The sequence below is a fragment of the Scleropages formosus genome, chromosome 14, assembly GCF_900964775.1.
Source record: "Scleropages formosus chromosome 14, fSclFor1.1, whole genome shotgun sequence".
NCBI classification, from domain to species: domain Eukaryota; kingdom Metazoa; phylum Chordata; class Actinopteri; order Osteoglossiformes; family Osteoglossidae; genus Scleropages; species Scleropages formosus.
In genome coordinates, this window is record NC_041819.1 from 24,151,439 (window position 1) to 24,166,901 (window position 15,463).

The 15,463-nt window shown below is 45.5% G+C and overlaps 1 protein-coding gene across 3 annotated transcripts in view; it reads right to left on the minus strand.

Moving 5' to 3' along the window:
- Positions 1-15,463, minus strand: part of LOC108928923 (zinc finger protein Helios-like) — a 39,875-nt gene that overhangs the window by 6,220 nt on the left and 18,192 nt on the right. For all 3 annotated transcript variants that reach the window (XM_029257958.1, XM_029257957.1, XM_029257956.1), the window contains 4 exons: positions 10,393-10,584; positions 8,347-8,514; positions 2,611-2,748; positions 2,018-2,170 (listed from right to left, as the gene is read on the minus strand). In XM_029257958.1, coding sequence (XP_029113791.1) covers positions 2,018-2,170; positions 2,611-2,748; positions 8,347-8,514; positions 10,393-10,584 — 651 coding nt within the window. The remainder of the gene's footprint in view (positions 1-2,017; positions 2,171-2,610; positions 2,749-8,346; positions 8,515-10,392; positions 10,585-15,463) is intronic.

Genomic DNA, 15,463 nt, shown 5'->3' on the forward strand with positions numbered 1-15,463 from the left:
AACAGGGTAATTTTTGCTCTATCTTGCAGTGCTAATGCCTCGATCAAGGGTACTGGGACAGCAGTGGGGATTTTAACCCCGGTAAAAAGCTATGAAATCTGGCAGAACAAGCTAAAACAAATTATATTTGTCTACGAAGTGTGTTTCTGTAGCATAGTTTCATAATCATTTAATCATTTTTCTAAAGAAGTCTTTAAAGGAAAGTAGAGGCAAATATAGCTTGCAGCGTGAAAGCTTTTTCCTCTTAAACACAAAGAATAGGAAACAAAGAAGCGATTAAAGGTGTGCAAATCCTTTCCACTTCCCAGACGAGCCTGTGATATTCAGCATTTTCCACAACTTAAAAACATGAGCTCACATGACGAGACACCAAAAAGGGAAAGAAAAAAAGTGTTCAAAATGGAACACTTATTTAGAACTCATCTGCTCTCCCGGATATATCCTCGCAAGCTCATAAAAACAAGAGCAGCAAGGAGGGGAATAATATCAAACTGTGATTTCAAACATTAGTACAGGTAGTGTTTGAAAATAGTCTCATGGAAATACGAATGCAGAAAAGTGATGACGAGTACGATGGCAACCGCAAAAACACGTTGAATCACCATATATCAGAAGCGCCACATGCTTTCGAAAAACCAGTGAGCAAATATTGTGAAACTTGAATAATTTTGTTTTTGTGTTCAGCTGGAAAGAATGTTAATTTTTATTTTTGATCTTATCAAGTGATCCATAATCACATGAGGAAAGTTAAAGTTCAAAGAGCTTTATTTTCATAAAAATGAAAAATGCTGTTTTTTTTTAATTTCTGCACAGAGGTAATATGCAACAACATTTCTGCTGGGTAATATGTAACAAGAAAGACTTGTTTTATTAAATTACCCTTGAAGTCAGCGTTTAATATATATTTAATGTTACAGCGGTAAAATGCATTAAAATTAGTTTTAAAAAGAAAATGGTATTTATATTTATTATTGCCTAACTTGGAATATATATTGTGGAATCTAGTACTACTACTACTACTAATAATAATAGTAATAATAATAATAATGCATTTTTAACATGTACTGATGCTGACATAAATATGAATTTATTGAAAAATTAGCAATCAAACTCATTTTGTAATTTCTTTTTTCTCATAAGAAATGTAACCTTGACAGTTAAAAAAGAATTTGTTTTTTCTGTTACACTTTTTTGGAAAAAAAAAAGACACAGAAACCTACCGGGATCTGGGATCAAGAGACCGATATGTTATTTTTACGCTGAAAAAATGTATACCGACTGCCTTCAGAACTGTTTCAATATAAGTAAGCGACGAAACACTAAGACAAATTTTTGCATTTTCATCTTTGCAAATATTTTTTTCGTATATACAAGAATAACTTCAAATTTAAATGATGAAACAGCGCAGTGCTGCAAAAATCAGTCTCGAACCGGGAGCAGATACTGCAAGATAAGCTGCAAAAGAAACTCAACTCTTTATACGAAAATATTTACTCTGAGGACGTATCCCTTGTTTTGCACCTTTCTCTAAAAACACGGAGGGACTGACGTGACCATGTCTTTGGGGCTGAGATGAAGGATGTGTGACTGCGCTCTGAGAGAGAGCCTGAACTCTTCCTATCGACCAAAACAAGCAAACAGAAAATCACACACGCAGGAAAAACAGCCACAGGGCTAAAAACACACCTGTCTTGGAATTTACTGTCAATAAAGCAGATGAATCTTCAAACCCCACAGTATTTCATATTGCATATCGCTGCAAACCCACGCGGTTTTTTTCTTGCCACTGGACTGTGTTAGTAACGCACTGCCAGTTGTATAGATTTATATAAGCTGACTTCACACTTGTTCCACATTTTATGGCATCCATAGGAAATTATGAGGTTCACGTTAAAAAGCGATCACATCAGCAAGTGAATGAAAAAGGAAGCTGCGTGCGCACACACACACACACACACACACGCTTACAGAGTGGCATCCGAGGAACAAAGGTGGCACAGGTGACACAAACACTCACCCACAAACTTCTGTGGCATGGTGCTCTTCCTCTTGGCCACGTTGCCCTGCAGTCTCTCGATCACCGGTGGCCTGTCGAATGGTGCTACGACATGGGAGTCCAGCCCAGGCTTTGACTCATTTTTAATGTCAGCTGGGGTTGCCGAAAGAGCCTCTGAGGGACACGGCACAGAGAAGTGTTTTACATTGAGTGACACATTGTCCGTCCACGTGCAGAAGACCACAGACAATCTCTCCACCGAAACGCATTGCTGTCAATATCACCCTCCACCAGCCTCGCCATCCATCACATTTTCAATCTAGCTAAAAATCTGGATTGTTCTTCGTAATTCCAAGCAGGACTAAAAATAAAAAAATAAAGCTCCACAATTATCCTCAAGGTTAAATGGCATTCATTAACGCAATTAAACCATTAAATTAAACGATGACATCATTAAAAGTTGAGCAGGACTGAAATCGCGGGTGGATCTTTTTTAATTTGAAAGTTAAGCAGCTTGCATTCTGCACTTTAAACAGCTGAGGTGGAATAGACTCTGAAAGTAACTATGAAAACACTTTTTCTTCACTGTTCTTGTAATCCCCTGGCCTCCTTACCTTGGTGGGCTCCCATGTTGGAGGCGGGGTCCATTCCGATGCTCTGCAGGTAGTTATGGCAACGCTCCTTGTGCTCCTCCAATGAGGCGCGCTGCTTGTAGCTCCGCCCACAGTAATTGCACTTATGTGGTTTACCCACTGTGAAAATTGAAGGAGAAAAAAACTGAAAAAACTAAATCAAAACCTAAATGCAACGGCGAAGCGTGCAACGGATCCATTAAAACTGCAGTTTTGATGACCTCGGGCCGAGTCGAACGGTATCAGCAGCTCTCGCCGCACGACGTCACTCGCCAACGTTAGAAAGAGGGAGAGGAAGAGTTATGAATTAGTGCTGGAGACAAAAAGGGCCACGGAAACCAGAGCAGTGGGCGTTTGTCGGCAAAACCAACCAAACCGAGAGGAGGTGGGCGGTGCTCTCCATCACTTAGTCTTACTCACAAAAGAAGCCCGATCATTCGAGAGGTGTTCACTACTACTACTGTAATAGTGGCAGGTCAGGCCAACCCGCTGACGAAGACGATCGTGAGAGCTGTCTGGGGAAAAAAAAAGTCATTAATACCCTGAGAAGAAGTGGTGGCTGGGTCATGTTGCACCACGGCGCCCCCTCCCTGTTTTCCGGTGATTCACTCTTTCAATTTCACCGAGGGCCGATCGGCACCAAGGGCAGTCTTGGGGAAGCTCGAGTGAAAGTGCGCCTTGCTTTCCAGTGGGGGTTCAAAAAGGAAGGGGTGGGGGTGAGGTGGGATGTGGGACGTCGCTGAAGTGTTACAGAGGATTCGAACTGAGACTAAAGGATTGGGTGGAAGACTGGAAAAACGCAGCGCCGGGCAACACGCTTCTACACGCACTCTGCTGAGAAACACCAAACCGTCGCCGAGGTCCTGCATAGGGGAAAGCGAGGGAATGCGTCACTGTGGTCAGCCGAGTTGGATTGCGCTGGCAGTTTTCACCGGGCCCACCTCCGAGACGGTTAGAGGTGTGACGGGTCACGATGCCTTTAGGCCCACCCTGGAAAGGCTGGCAGCATGAGCCAATTAATCAAATGATTTATACTGTCATGAGAACAGAGCGAAAATAGTTGTCGCTCTTGCTATTACTGTATTTTGTGAGATGACAGATTTTTTTTTTTTTTATGTCTGCACAGATGACTAGTTGAAAACTAAAGTAATATTTATAGATTGAGTAAATGTGAAATGGTTTTCAGTTTGGGTGACCCTATGACCCCACTGTAAGTGACACTATAAAACTGCTCACAGTTAAGGTCTCTGAACATCATGCGCTTTATTATTATTACAGTGTTCAGTCCAAAGGCAGAATTTTGCTCTCTGATATTTCCCAGTAATTATTTAATAATGGTCTGGTGAAAATGACCCAACTGTATAACTGGGTAAATAGTTGTAGGTATGTGAACGTTGCAAGTTGCTTTTGAGAAAAGTGTCTTCACAATTATAGAAAAATAATAATTTAAATACAGTGATACACATACATGTATATATAGTATATATAATATATAACTCACTAAAATAAGAAAGAGAAAAACAGAACTTTAGACACGGACACACGACTATCAAAGCACATCTTGTTTTTGTTCTTTGATACCATCATTTTCATGACACACATCGCTACAGAAGTGACACTAGAATAGCAAATACGAAGATGTTTATGCCAGGTGGTTGCATTTACGAAGCTGTCAGGAGATCAAGAGAGTAACGGTTTCAAGAATCTTCCTGGATGCTGGGATTCAGCAGCTACGAGGGACAGAAGAAGCACATTCCACCACACCGGAGCCAAAACTAAGAACCGAGAGGGTTCGGTTTCTGAAACCCATCATGCATTGAGTGTTCTCTTACGTTTGCTACTGAAAAGTGGGTGCGGCACAATCGACTGATAAAAAAAACCACAAAACAATGGCCTTAAAATGATCAAAAAATTAGTCAGCACCTCCGTGACGAGCTTCCATACTATACTCATCCATAACAACAGCCACAAGCGCTACTACACCCACATATGCACTACTGTATTGATTAAGGGTGACTCCATGAGCATAAGGAGAATGTCAAATACCTTCCATCCACCTGATCTAGACTTCACTAGACTAGACTTCTAGGAGCTTCCAGAGCTCAAGGGTTGTTTTTTTTTAAGATGTGCAACACCCGTCTAAGAAGCGGAGGCTTTCCATCCTGAAGAACAGGCCAAAGTCCAACGCTCACAGTCCAGTATGTCAATGAAAGCTGTCCAAGAAGGACTGAAGGTACTCTCGCAGTAACGTGTGGCCCTACTCCGTATTACCACATTGATAGTCCCTTATTTCACAGAGTCGATCCCGATATCCATGTATGGACACATAAGCATTTACACTGACTGCTCAGCTTACAAAGAGAACTGGCACAAGATGTTTGTGCAGAAATAAGTTTGTTCATAAAACCAAAATCATTTATATTACTAAGTCAGAAGCAATAAATCCCTTGGTTTACTACTAGTTCTGTAAAAGTATCAGATATAGCTATAATAAATACAAAGAACTGTGTAAGTGGGAATATTTTTAAAATTAAAATTGAAAGTAGTTTAAAATGACAAAGTAGACAAATATTGTCTTGACAATCTCCGGTGCAAACTGTTGACCAATTTATCCGACAAATGCGTAACGTTCCTCATCTTAGTACTGATGGTCAATATTTAGATCAAAATTAGGAAAAAGCAGTCGCAAGCTGTAAACACTGCAAAGATGACTTGAATTAAGGTGGTCCCATACTTCTGTTCCGGATGAACGTGCTGTATTGCTGACTCCTGGCTGAGCATGTTAATGCAAGTCACATTTTCCCTGCAACAAACACCGATGTTAGGAAAGAGAAAAAAAAAAATAAGGCTTAAGAAGAATAAGTACCTGGAAAATATTCATATTTTGAAAATTCTGTTTTAGAGGAGAGCGTATATTAATTGTTATTATCACCCCGAGGTGTACAGTTTAGCCTTGTCCTAAGTGACTGTGTGTGTGTGTGTGTGTGTGTGTGTGTGTTGTGATTCACAGCCCGTGGAGTGCTGGAGGACCTGACAGAGAGCAAGAAGCCGTGAAGAAAAACAGTTTCAGTCTTGGCAGTTTCACTCGCCGTGATGAGTGGGCGAAGCGAAACCTCCACTTTTAGTGTGACATTGTGCCTGGATGGCTCTGTGAGCACAATGGCGCTGCACTTCGGTGTGTAAGACCGGGTAGGCGATGGCGCAGCCACGCTCTGGTGTGTGAAACGCGCCACGCGGATGGAACAAACTGTCTGGGTTCATTGATCACAGTCCGTGCACCTGCAAACTGCCATCTGAGCCACTGACCACGCCCACGCCCACTTCCAACAGAGGCAGGAGGCTGCGACCTCATGCGTCTACGTGCTCACAGACACACACACACACACACGTAACTGATAAATGTCAATTGAACATCAGCGTAATTATTTAAGGTCTTCCCAGATGCATCACCCAAAATGTACATTAAGTACTTAATAAACACACACACACACACACACACACACACACACACACACACTGTCTGAACCGCTTGTCCCATACAGGGTCGCAGGGAGCCAGAGCCTAACCCGGCTACACAGGGCGTAAGGCTGGAAGGGGAGGGGACACACCCAGGACGGGGGGCCAGTCCATCACAAGGCACCCCAAGCGGGATTCAAACCCCAGACCCACTGGAGAACAGGAGCAGGTGCAACCCACTTCGCCACTTCGCCACCACGCCCCCCCCCTTACAATAAATAAACAGGGGAACGTAAAATATTCTCTTTATTTACCCGGTCGTCCGAAAAATCAAAAAGATAAAATAAAAACGTATTATATTATCTAATTTGAGTGACATACAGAGAGTGTGTTTCACCAATGTATGGATAAGTGACCCATTGTAAGCAGTGTATCTAGCAGTGTAAGTCACCAGGGTGAATAAGGTGTGTGGGCTAGTAACACTGCACAGAGTTCATTGGAAGTCGCTTTGGAGAACAGCGTCTGCTACGTGAATAAATGTAAATGGAAATGGAAATCTACTATTTTGTTAGTATATTCTTCCAAAAAATATTACAGAGAGTCAATTTTAGAACTTCTTGCCTGCGGAATACATTGTGTCAGACAGATAAATATGTACAACTGAGCCACAGACAATAACTGGAAACAAACGCACACGAAAGCGGCCGATTAAAAGGAGTGTTGTGACTTTGGGCAGCTCAGGCGAAGCCGCACACACCTTAACCCACCGGCATCGCCGGGCGACTGCGCCGTACTCACGCGCGCACTCCGTACCTTTTCGCGACAGCGGAATTTCACAACTGACCTGTGAGAAACAGGTGGAGCCGAGAGCCGCAAGAGCGAAACCTCTCGCTTCGACCCTTTCCACCACTAGCCGTTTGTCTAAGCTCCACATCTGGCGCTGGTGTGTGTGTGTGTGTGTGTGTGTGTGTGTGTGTGTGTGTGTGTGTGTGTGTGTGTGTGTGTGTGCGTCTGCGCCGCATCGCCTTGCCACCTCCGTCGGCCTTCCAACTCGGCACGCGGAGGCCCGAGAACCGGCACCGCGCTCCGAACCGGAAGCTTGGACCACCTCGCCTGAAGTCCCGCACGTCCTGGGAGGCCAGGTGAAGGCCTGGCAACAGGTGCAGCTCTCACAGATGTGCCCCGGCTGCCCGTAGGGGCCGTTTGGCGGTCGTAGAGGTGGCCTTATGCGGGGCGTAAATTGAGCACGTGAGGTTCGAGTTCAAGTTTCAAGTTTCTGGTCATCGATACAGTACCGTGTACATGTATCGTGGAATTCTTCCCGAATGCTTCTCTACAGACCATGGACAAGGACAGAGGCAATAGAAATACTGCACAAACAAAACCGTGACAATGACAGTGAGCAGAGCAACAGCAATAGCAGCAATAAATAATAGGAACAGTAGTAACAGTAATACCAGCTGACAGCCAGAGAGCTCAGAACGAGAGAATGAGAATGCTTAAAGTGACAATGGAATTTACCAATGTGCTTGGATGGAGCAGTCCGACTCTAGTTACTAAGGGTGGCGCGTTGGTTAGTGTTGTATACTCTTACAGCAGCGGGGTAAAAGCTGTTCCTGTACCTTGCTGTGCGGGTTCGAATAGACCAAGCCGTTTTGGAGACGGCGGGGAAGAGAAAAGCGCCCGTGCGGGGTGACTGTGATCTCGAAGGGCTCATCGAGAGAAATCTGGACCCGAGCTTCAGGCTAAACGCCATACCTGAATCGGTGCCTATTTTACCATGATTTAACCCGTGAGATGTCGAAGAAGCAAACGGGGGCTGCAGATGAGCTCGCTGAAGCAGGAAGCACGAGGCAAAATAAAGGTCAACGGAGAGAGCGAGAGAAAGAGAGAGAGAGGGAGGGAGAGGGAGAGCGCGGTCGACCTGTTTGTGGGGGGGCTGATCGCCAGTCGCTGAGCGTGGCATTTAAATGTCGCTCTCTCACGTGCGCTTCCAAGAAGAGACTCAAGGCGGGCGTACGCTTCTGCAGAACCGGGCGGCGAGGAAGCCCCTCTTACCGCCCGACCCATATGCCGGAGAGAGTGCTGAACGATGACTCCGAAGCGGGTTAGCAACGGCGCCGCTCCCAGACCCCGGATGCCCCGCCCCGGCCAGTTGCGACCATCTTCGACACGCGTGCGGTTTCTCCGCTCGAGGCTGCGATTGCGAGCATTGGGCCGGGGCGGGTGGGGGGGGGGTGCGCTAAAAAGAGCCGGACTCACCGGAGTGTGTGCGCAGGTGGCCCGTGAGCGCATCCCGGCGCCGGCAGGCGTAGCTGCAGAAGGGACACTTGAAAGGCTTCTCGCCCGTGTGGAGCTTGATGTGGCGCAGCAGGTTGCCCTTCTGCGTGAAGGACACTCCGCACTGACTGCACTGGAAGGGCCTCTCGCCTGGGGGGGGGGGACACGGCACAAAGTGTAAAACGTGCGATTTCCTTCTAATCAACGTATCTGCATTTACATGCAATTTCACAAAACGGAGGCGCTGCTGTTGTACCTTTGAGTGACACTGCTCATCTGAAGCTATATTAATACGTGTCATATTTAATGTGTAATATATGTATGTATTCATGTACATTATTATACAGCTGTAGGGGTACAAACAAAGTAGAAATTTAACAGCTTTCATGGAAGAGGACTAAGAGGATGGGCAGCAAACAGATGGATTGACTCCCTCACTGTGACAGTAGACACATCCTTTTCAACACGGACAGAGAACCTTCCGGAAGCGCTCTGTGGTCACCAAGGGTCAGCACTGACTCTTGAGAACAAACTGCTTTAGATAAAATCACCTGCTCGGCAAGAAAAAGTCCTATTAGTAACACCGCAGGTGGTATGGTGGTTAGCGCTGTTGCCTTTCAGTCAAAGGCCCGGGTTTGAATCTTGCTCCTGTTCTAGTACCCTTGAATTCTCCACCAAAAATCACTCAGCTGTTTAAATGGACAAATCACTTTAAGTAGTTTAGTATAGAAATGCCACATCATTAGCTAAATAATGGTTAATAAGAACATTGTTGCATCTGATAAAAATGTGACAAGCCATTAATACGTGTATGACATGATTTTCATGTGCTGCAGGCTGCGAGGTGAGGGGGTGGGTGAAGAAGATCATGCTTAGAATCACATTTCTAATAAACGGAATAACTGAGAAGGTTCATTCTCTTCAGTCCGAAGCAATATTTATTACTACTAGTAATTCGTTATTTTTAAAAATTATTTCATTATATCAAACACTTACATCCAGAAGTTACAAAGCTACTGTCGCAAAAGCCAAAGGAGAAATTAATTTCCTTTGAGAAATCCTGAAGGATCAGAGGACTTCATGTGCTTATCATGCTTATTATTAACTGCAATGCTAGAAAAATATGGGGCGACAAAGCGAAGACGGAAATTTAATACGAGCTACAGAGAACTGGTTGGAGACGTTTAATCACGCTACATTATCAACAGCAGTAAATTGTGTGTCTGCTAATTTTTGACGTTGATTTAAATCGTGGGACAAGTCTGAATATTTGGGAGAGGCTGGATTCCCTTCCTATCGGTCGGCCGGGTGGTACTCCCACCCCTCCGATCGCAGCCTGGGCGAATTCGTGCGGGCGGCGTTCGTACTCCTGCCGTTGGGAGAAGCGAAACGTGACCCTCGCGTGCTGTCGAGCGCGAGCCGAGGCGGCAACGCCAGTTTTGGGTAAGGAACAGGTTCCGGAAGATTCCAGGGATATTTCCTTACACGCTGAATCCAAGGGCTCAATCAGTGCCTTCTGCAAACACGGCACCCTGTCCACACCCAGAAAGAGGGCGTTACAAAACTCTGATTTAAGACAATTAGAAATGCGAATTCACGTCTGCTGTTTTCTTTCCCCTTTCGTTCTAGTGAATCCATATTTATCAGTATGGAGTTTCTCACAAATTGAGCTATGGTGAAGAGTTTACTCTCCTAAACACCTCCATTTATTGTACAGCTGGACAATTTTTACTGAAGCAACTTACAGTAAGTACATCAATCAAAAGTACTACGGCAAGTGGTGGGATTCGAACCAGCAACATCCAAGACGGTACGTGGAATCTTGAACCAATATACCATATGCTGGCCCCAAAAGGCACTAAATTCACTGGAATTCACTGAATTCGTTTAAAACAAAGTTGTTTGTACAAATAACGTCAATGACCGAAATACGCAAAAAAATTGAACAGCTGCCAGCCAACGGGTAAAACGCTGTAAATACGTGCGGTTACACTTCCAGCACAGCGCACCCAACCGGGAATCACTTACCGTTGGACAATCGGATCCCCGTGTCGCTCGGGCCATCTGCCACCGGGCCTCCATCCGGTAGGTTATTGGGGCTGTCAATCATCGGCTCTTCCAATCCGGACCCTTCCTCGCCGCTTTGACCCGTCTCCTCCAGCTCTGGTGTCTTCTTCTCTGTCTGGTCTTCTGCACCTTCCTCCTGCTTGATGCTGCGTGCTGTGGAAGGCCAGACGCTCACTTTACGCGGCTGAACGATGAACATCACTCAGACTGTACCCCGCCGTGCCAGAAAACCACGTTCTGGAGGCAAGTGACCCACATCTGAGTTTCTGTTGCTGTGGGCCGCATGTGAGATGAAGGCAAAACTGCGTTCAATTATTCATTTTCTTTCCAGACGGTCTAACGCAGGAGGCATTCAGGACAGCAGCTATGCAATATTAATAGTGAAACTTATTTCTACAGATGGATGTTTGCAAGCAGAGCGCAGGCCGTGCTCCAGAAAACCGCTGCGGTGAACCATAACCGATTTAAGCTCGCTGGCACTTAGTCTTTAGCTACATAATCGAGCATCCTGACCAGCACTGTGGGAACACTGTGTGCTGGATCACTCCTACGCACAGGCAAGGCTGTTTTTGCTCCTCCACGTGCAACCGCTTGGTGGTCCCGCCCACGAGCGGTCCCCAAAATCGAAACTCTGCAGCTCCCTCTGTCCCTCAGAGCAGCTGAATCCCTCCAGCCCCATTTAAGAAGGGCCTCCATCCCATCTCCTTCAGAGCCACTTCTCTCCTGATAGCTCCATGAACGAGTCCAACGCCATCTGCTATGATGATCTATGTGTTTGATATTTAAATGTCACTTCCTTCGAAGTTACTGGAGGGATGTGAACCAGCAACATGGTGATATCAGACACACAAGTTGTCCAGGCTGATAATGTAGTATCTATGTCTAAAGCTCCTCATCTGTTGTCTATGATTTTTTTTTTTAACCCTGAGTTGCACATTGCTTCCGAGAAAAGCATTTGCTAAACAAATAAATGTAAAGAGATTGGATAAGAGGCGTGTCCAAGAAAAAAGAGAGAAAAATATTCCAAGGAATTCGAGCTGCAAAAGAAGTTGGGAGGTTTAGTCTAGAAAACAGGCTCATCTTGTTCTCATCCGGCAGAAGGAGTGGCAGGACACACCTACAGCTCTCGCAGCCCACCCTCCGCCAACCCGGGTTTCTACTTGACTGACCGTGGAACGTGGATCGCGACGTGGACACCCACCGGTCCTCAAGGTCCTGTCTGAGCTGAGTAAGAACTGGACGGCTGAGTGAGACGTGTGGGGTTTGGGGTGGAAGGGGGTGTGCAGTTTCACTATGTCTGAGTCAGTGGCCCACGGTGCGAGGACAACGGCTTGTTGGTGCTTCAAAGATGGGAGCGGAGCATTTGGAGATTGAGCATGAAAAGATGCAAACGGTGACGATCCCTGATCTCCGGGGTGCCAGAGATGCGTCACGATGCGCACAATTCACCGCGCTCTCGTTTTATCTCACCGCACCTCGCGCCACCTCCCTTCGCCCTCCCCACCCTTGTGTGTAAATGTGCTTGCTCATGTATTTAGTCATTAACATTTATCTAGTGGCTGCTTCTTTTTCCCACTTCATGGATGTACAATGTGTACATATGTCACGTGTGTGTATGAATTCTGTATTCTGCATGCTGCTGAGTAGAATTTCCCTCTGGGTTTAATAACATTCATTCATTCATTCATTCATTCATTCACTCGGGTGGCACAGTAGTGCTTAGAGCAGCTGCCTTGCATTCAAAGGAGCCGGGTTTACATTTCACCTCCTGCTGCAATACCCTTCATCAAGGTACTTACCCTGAATTAGTACAGTAAAAATTACCCAGCTCTATAAATAGGTAAGTCAGTGCAAGCTGCTTCTTAGAAAAGTGTCAGATACTGTATATAAATAAATGTTCCCATGAGTATGCTTCATGGAGACAACAAAATCCCCTCTAATGCTCTGTAAAAACACCTGTTCAGGTTTCTTTCCTTGGAAAAGGTTTCGAGAGTTTGAGTTTGAGAGCCGAAATACCACGTTTCCCATCCTGCCTGTACCTCTGCAGCAGGGTTCGCGCGGACAGGGGCGTGGAAGCCGTCTGCCGGCTCAGGAATGAGGAGGTGGATGATTCCAGTAGTCACGCGGTCAGTCCTCCTCCTCCGCCGTCACGCCGAGCTCCCTACATTCCGGGCCTCCGTCCCGAAAACCCACCCGACCGGCTGACGGGCCCCGGTCTCCGCGCAGCCTCTCAGACGGGCCTGTTCCACGTGATCCTCCCTCAACAGGAACGTGGGACTCGCCGTCCCGATGCGGGACCGAATCCCTGCGCTGACGCTTCTGGCCACGTGGGAGAGTCGCTCTACTTCGACCTCTTTCCAAATAGACCGATTCCCTGTTTATAAAGTGAGGGTGGGATGGTGCTCTTAGTAACGGTCAAGGGGCACCACCGTCAACCTGTCCCCTCATTCTGCAAAATTTTAGTGTATTGTAGAAATGATATATTCTACCCTTTTTAATGCTTCTGAGAAAACCTGTCTGGAGAACAAGATTAAAATGAACTTGTTTAAAATAAAAAAAAATTAAAAAATGGATGCGGGTTTGAAGTTCACTCTGGGTGGAATTGCATGTTCTCCCCTGGGTGCTCTGGTTTTCTCACACCTTATGCTCAGGTCTTAATCTCATCACCTTTTGTGGCTCCCTTACACAATATATTTATCCTGAATTATGGTGGAAAGATACTAACTGTACTTACATGTACATTTACTTATTTAGCAGATGCTTTTCTCCAAAGCGACTTACAATGGATACTATGTAGCATTACCAGCCCACACACCTTATCCACCAAGGTGACTTGGAATCTTACTTAAGAATCACACGTCTGCAACTGTGTCTCTCTTTCTGCTAATCTAATGCACACATTTCATTTCTCTGAGCTGTGCGTCGCTTTGCAGAAAAGCATCTGCCAAATAAATAAATTCGAATGTAAATGTAAATGTAATTTACTCAGTTAAAAGTGCCTAGCTGTATAAAAGGTGAATAAAACACTGTAATTAACTTCTAAGTATCAGCTAAATTAGGGGGGTGTGGTGGCGCAGTGGGTTGGACCGGGTCCTGCTCTTCAGTGGGTTTGGGGTTCGAGTCCCGCTTGGGGTGCCTTGCAATGGATTGGTGTCCTGTCTGGGGTGTGTCCCCTCCCTCTCTGGCCTTACGCCCTGTGTTGCCAGGTAGGCTCCGGTTTCCCGTGGGACAAGTGGTTCCGAAAGTGTGTGTCAGCTGAAGTAATGTGAATGCATTTTATGGTGTCTCTGGATTGCCCTTAGTGTGTATTTGTGTGTGACTGTCTTGCAGTGGACTGGCATCCCATCCATGGTGTGCCCTGCCTTGCACCCTATGTTTCCAGGATAGGCTCTGGACCACCAGGACCCTGCACTGGACAAGTGGTATGGGACAAGCGGTTCTGAAAATGTGTGTGTGTGTGAGTTTCCTTCAGTTAATTTACTAACTTTAAAAGTCTTCACCATTCACAGGGGAATATCTCAAGAATAATAAGTACTACAGCCTGGGATTATGAATTATGAAGTTGCGTTCTGCCGCATAGCACTTATTACATATGACTAAAGGACAGCACGCATGTGGATGCTTCTCAGCACATAGCTGTTATCTGCATGCTGGTAAAAGCGCGGGGTTTGTGGCAACGGGGGCCTGGCGGATCTAGAAATAGCTTGTGGGTCAGCGATGAGGCGGCTCCGAGAGCATCCCATCATGCAGCTCTGCATGGCGCTGTGACACGCAGCTCAACGCACATCTGCCTGCTCGCCTGAACAGCTCTCGTTTACGGGTGAGCTGAGTGTCAACGCCACTTTCCAGACACTCCTTCACGCCTCTCTACACCCTGCGAAGTATCACATAAAGATTATTTTTAATTATATTTTTCCATAAAGGGCATTTTGTTTCATATAATGGTAATGAAATAGATTTTTCTCATTTTCTTTCCCCCCCCCTCCCCGCCCACATCCGGGTGTGAAGTGGACATGGACATGTTTTACTGTAACGTGCAAACATGGACCAAGTGCGTAATGATCTCAACAGCAGAGCGTACATACAAGTGCACAGTGCAAACTAGGAAATAAAGTGCAATGGTGACAATGAGCAGAGAACAAGAGACACGCAAAGTGTTCTGAGAGTACGTGAAACCCGACAGCTGGTAGCAGAGTGGTTAGAGCTGCTGCTTTCAGACCTATGGGTCATGGGTTTGACTCTTACCTCTGCCCGTTGTACTATTGAACAAGGAACTCACCTTAAACTGCTCTAGTAAAAATTACCCAGCTGTACAAACGAGTAAGTAATTGTAGGCAGATTAACACTACAAGGTGCTTTGGAGAAAAGTGTAAATGAGCTTACGTGCGCAAAGCGAATACACAAAAACAAGAGCCCAGGACCGGAACAGAGCTCAGGAAACAGGTCAGTGAACGTGCATCGATGCAACGCATCTGGCGGACATCAGAGATGATGCCCTTTGGGGTTGTGACATCTACAGTGTAATTACATAGGGCAGTTTACTACATTCTCCCTAAGGATGAAATATTACAGCATTACCACAGTACTGAAGAATACCTGTTCTAGTAGACCTTTAATTTTTACCTGAATTATAGCATGTACATGACTAAAAGCAACCCTAACCCCCTAAAACAGATTTTCTAGTATAACCAATGTACAATAAAAAGTTACCATAACATGCATGTTAATACAATATTATTTATTATCTGCCTTGCTAAGAATCGGGGCCTGTCAATATATCCCTTGTGCTGTTCCATCGTGCTGAACCAACATCCATTAAACTGCGCTTAGGGTACAAGTCTCAGTAATATGATAACAGTCAAGGGGAAATCCAGTCATATTTCACGATTTCATTCTTTGCTCCACATGTTTACTTGGGGGGAGGGGATTTACAAAAAAATAAGGATTATTTCATTTTCACAAATAAAACGAGCTTTTTCGTGTTTCGTTTCCGGCAGCGTTGCTCACAGTTTCACACAAATCCCACTGAGCA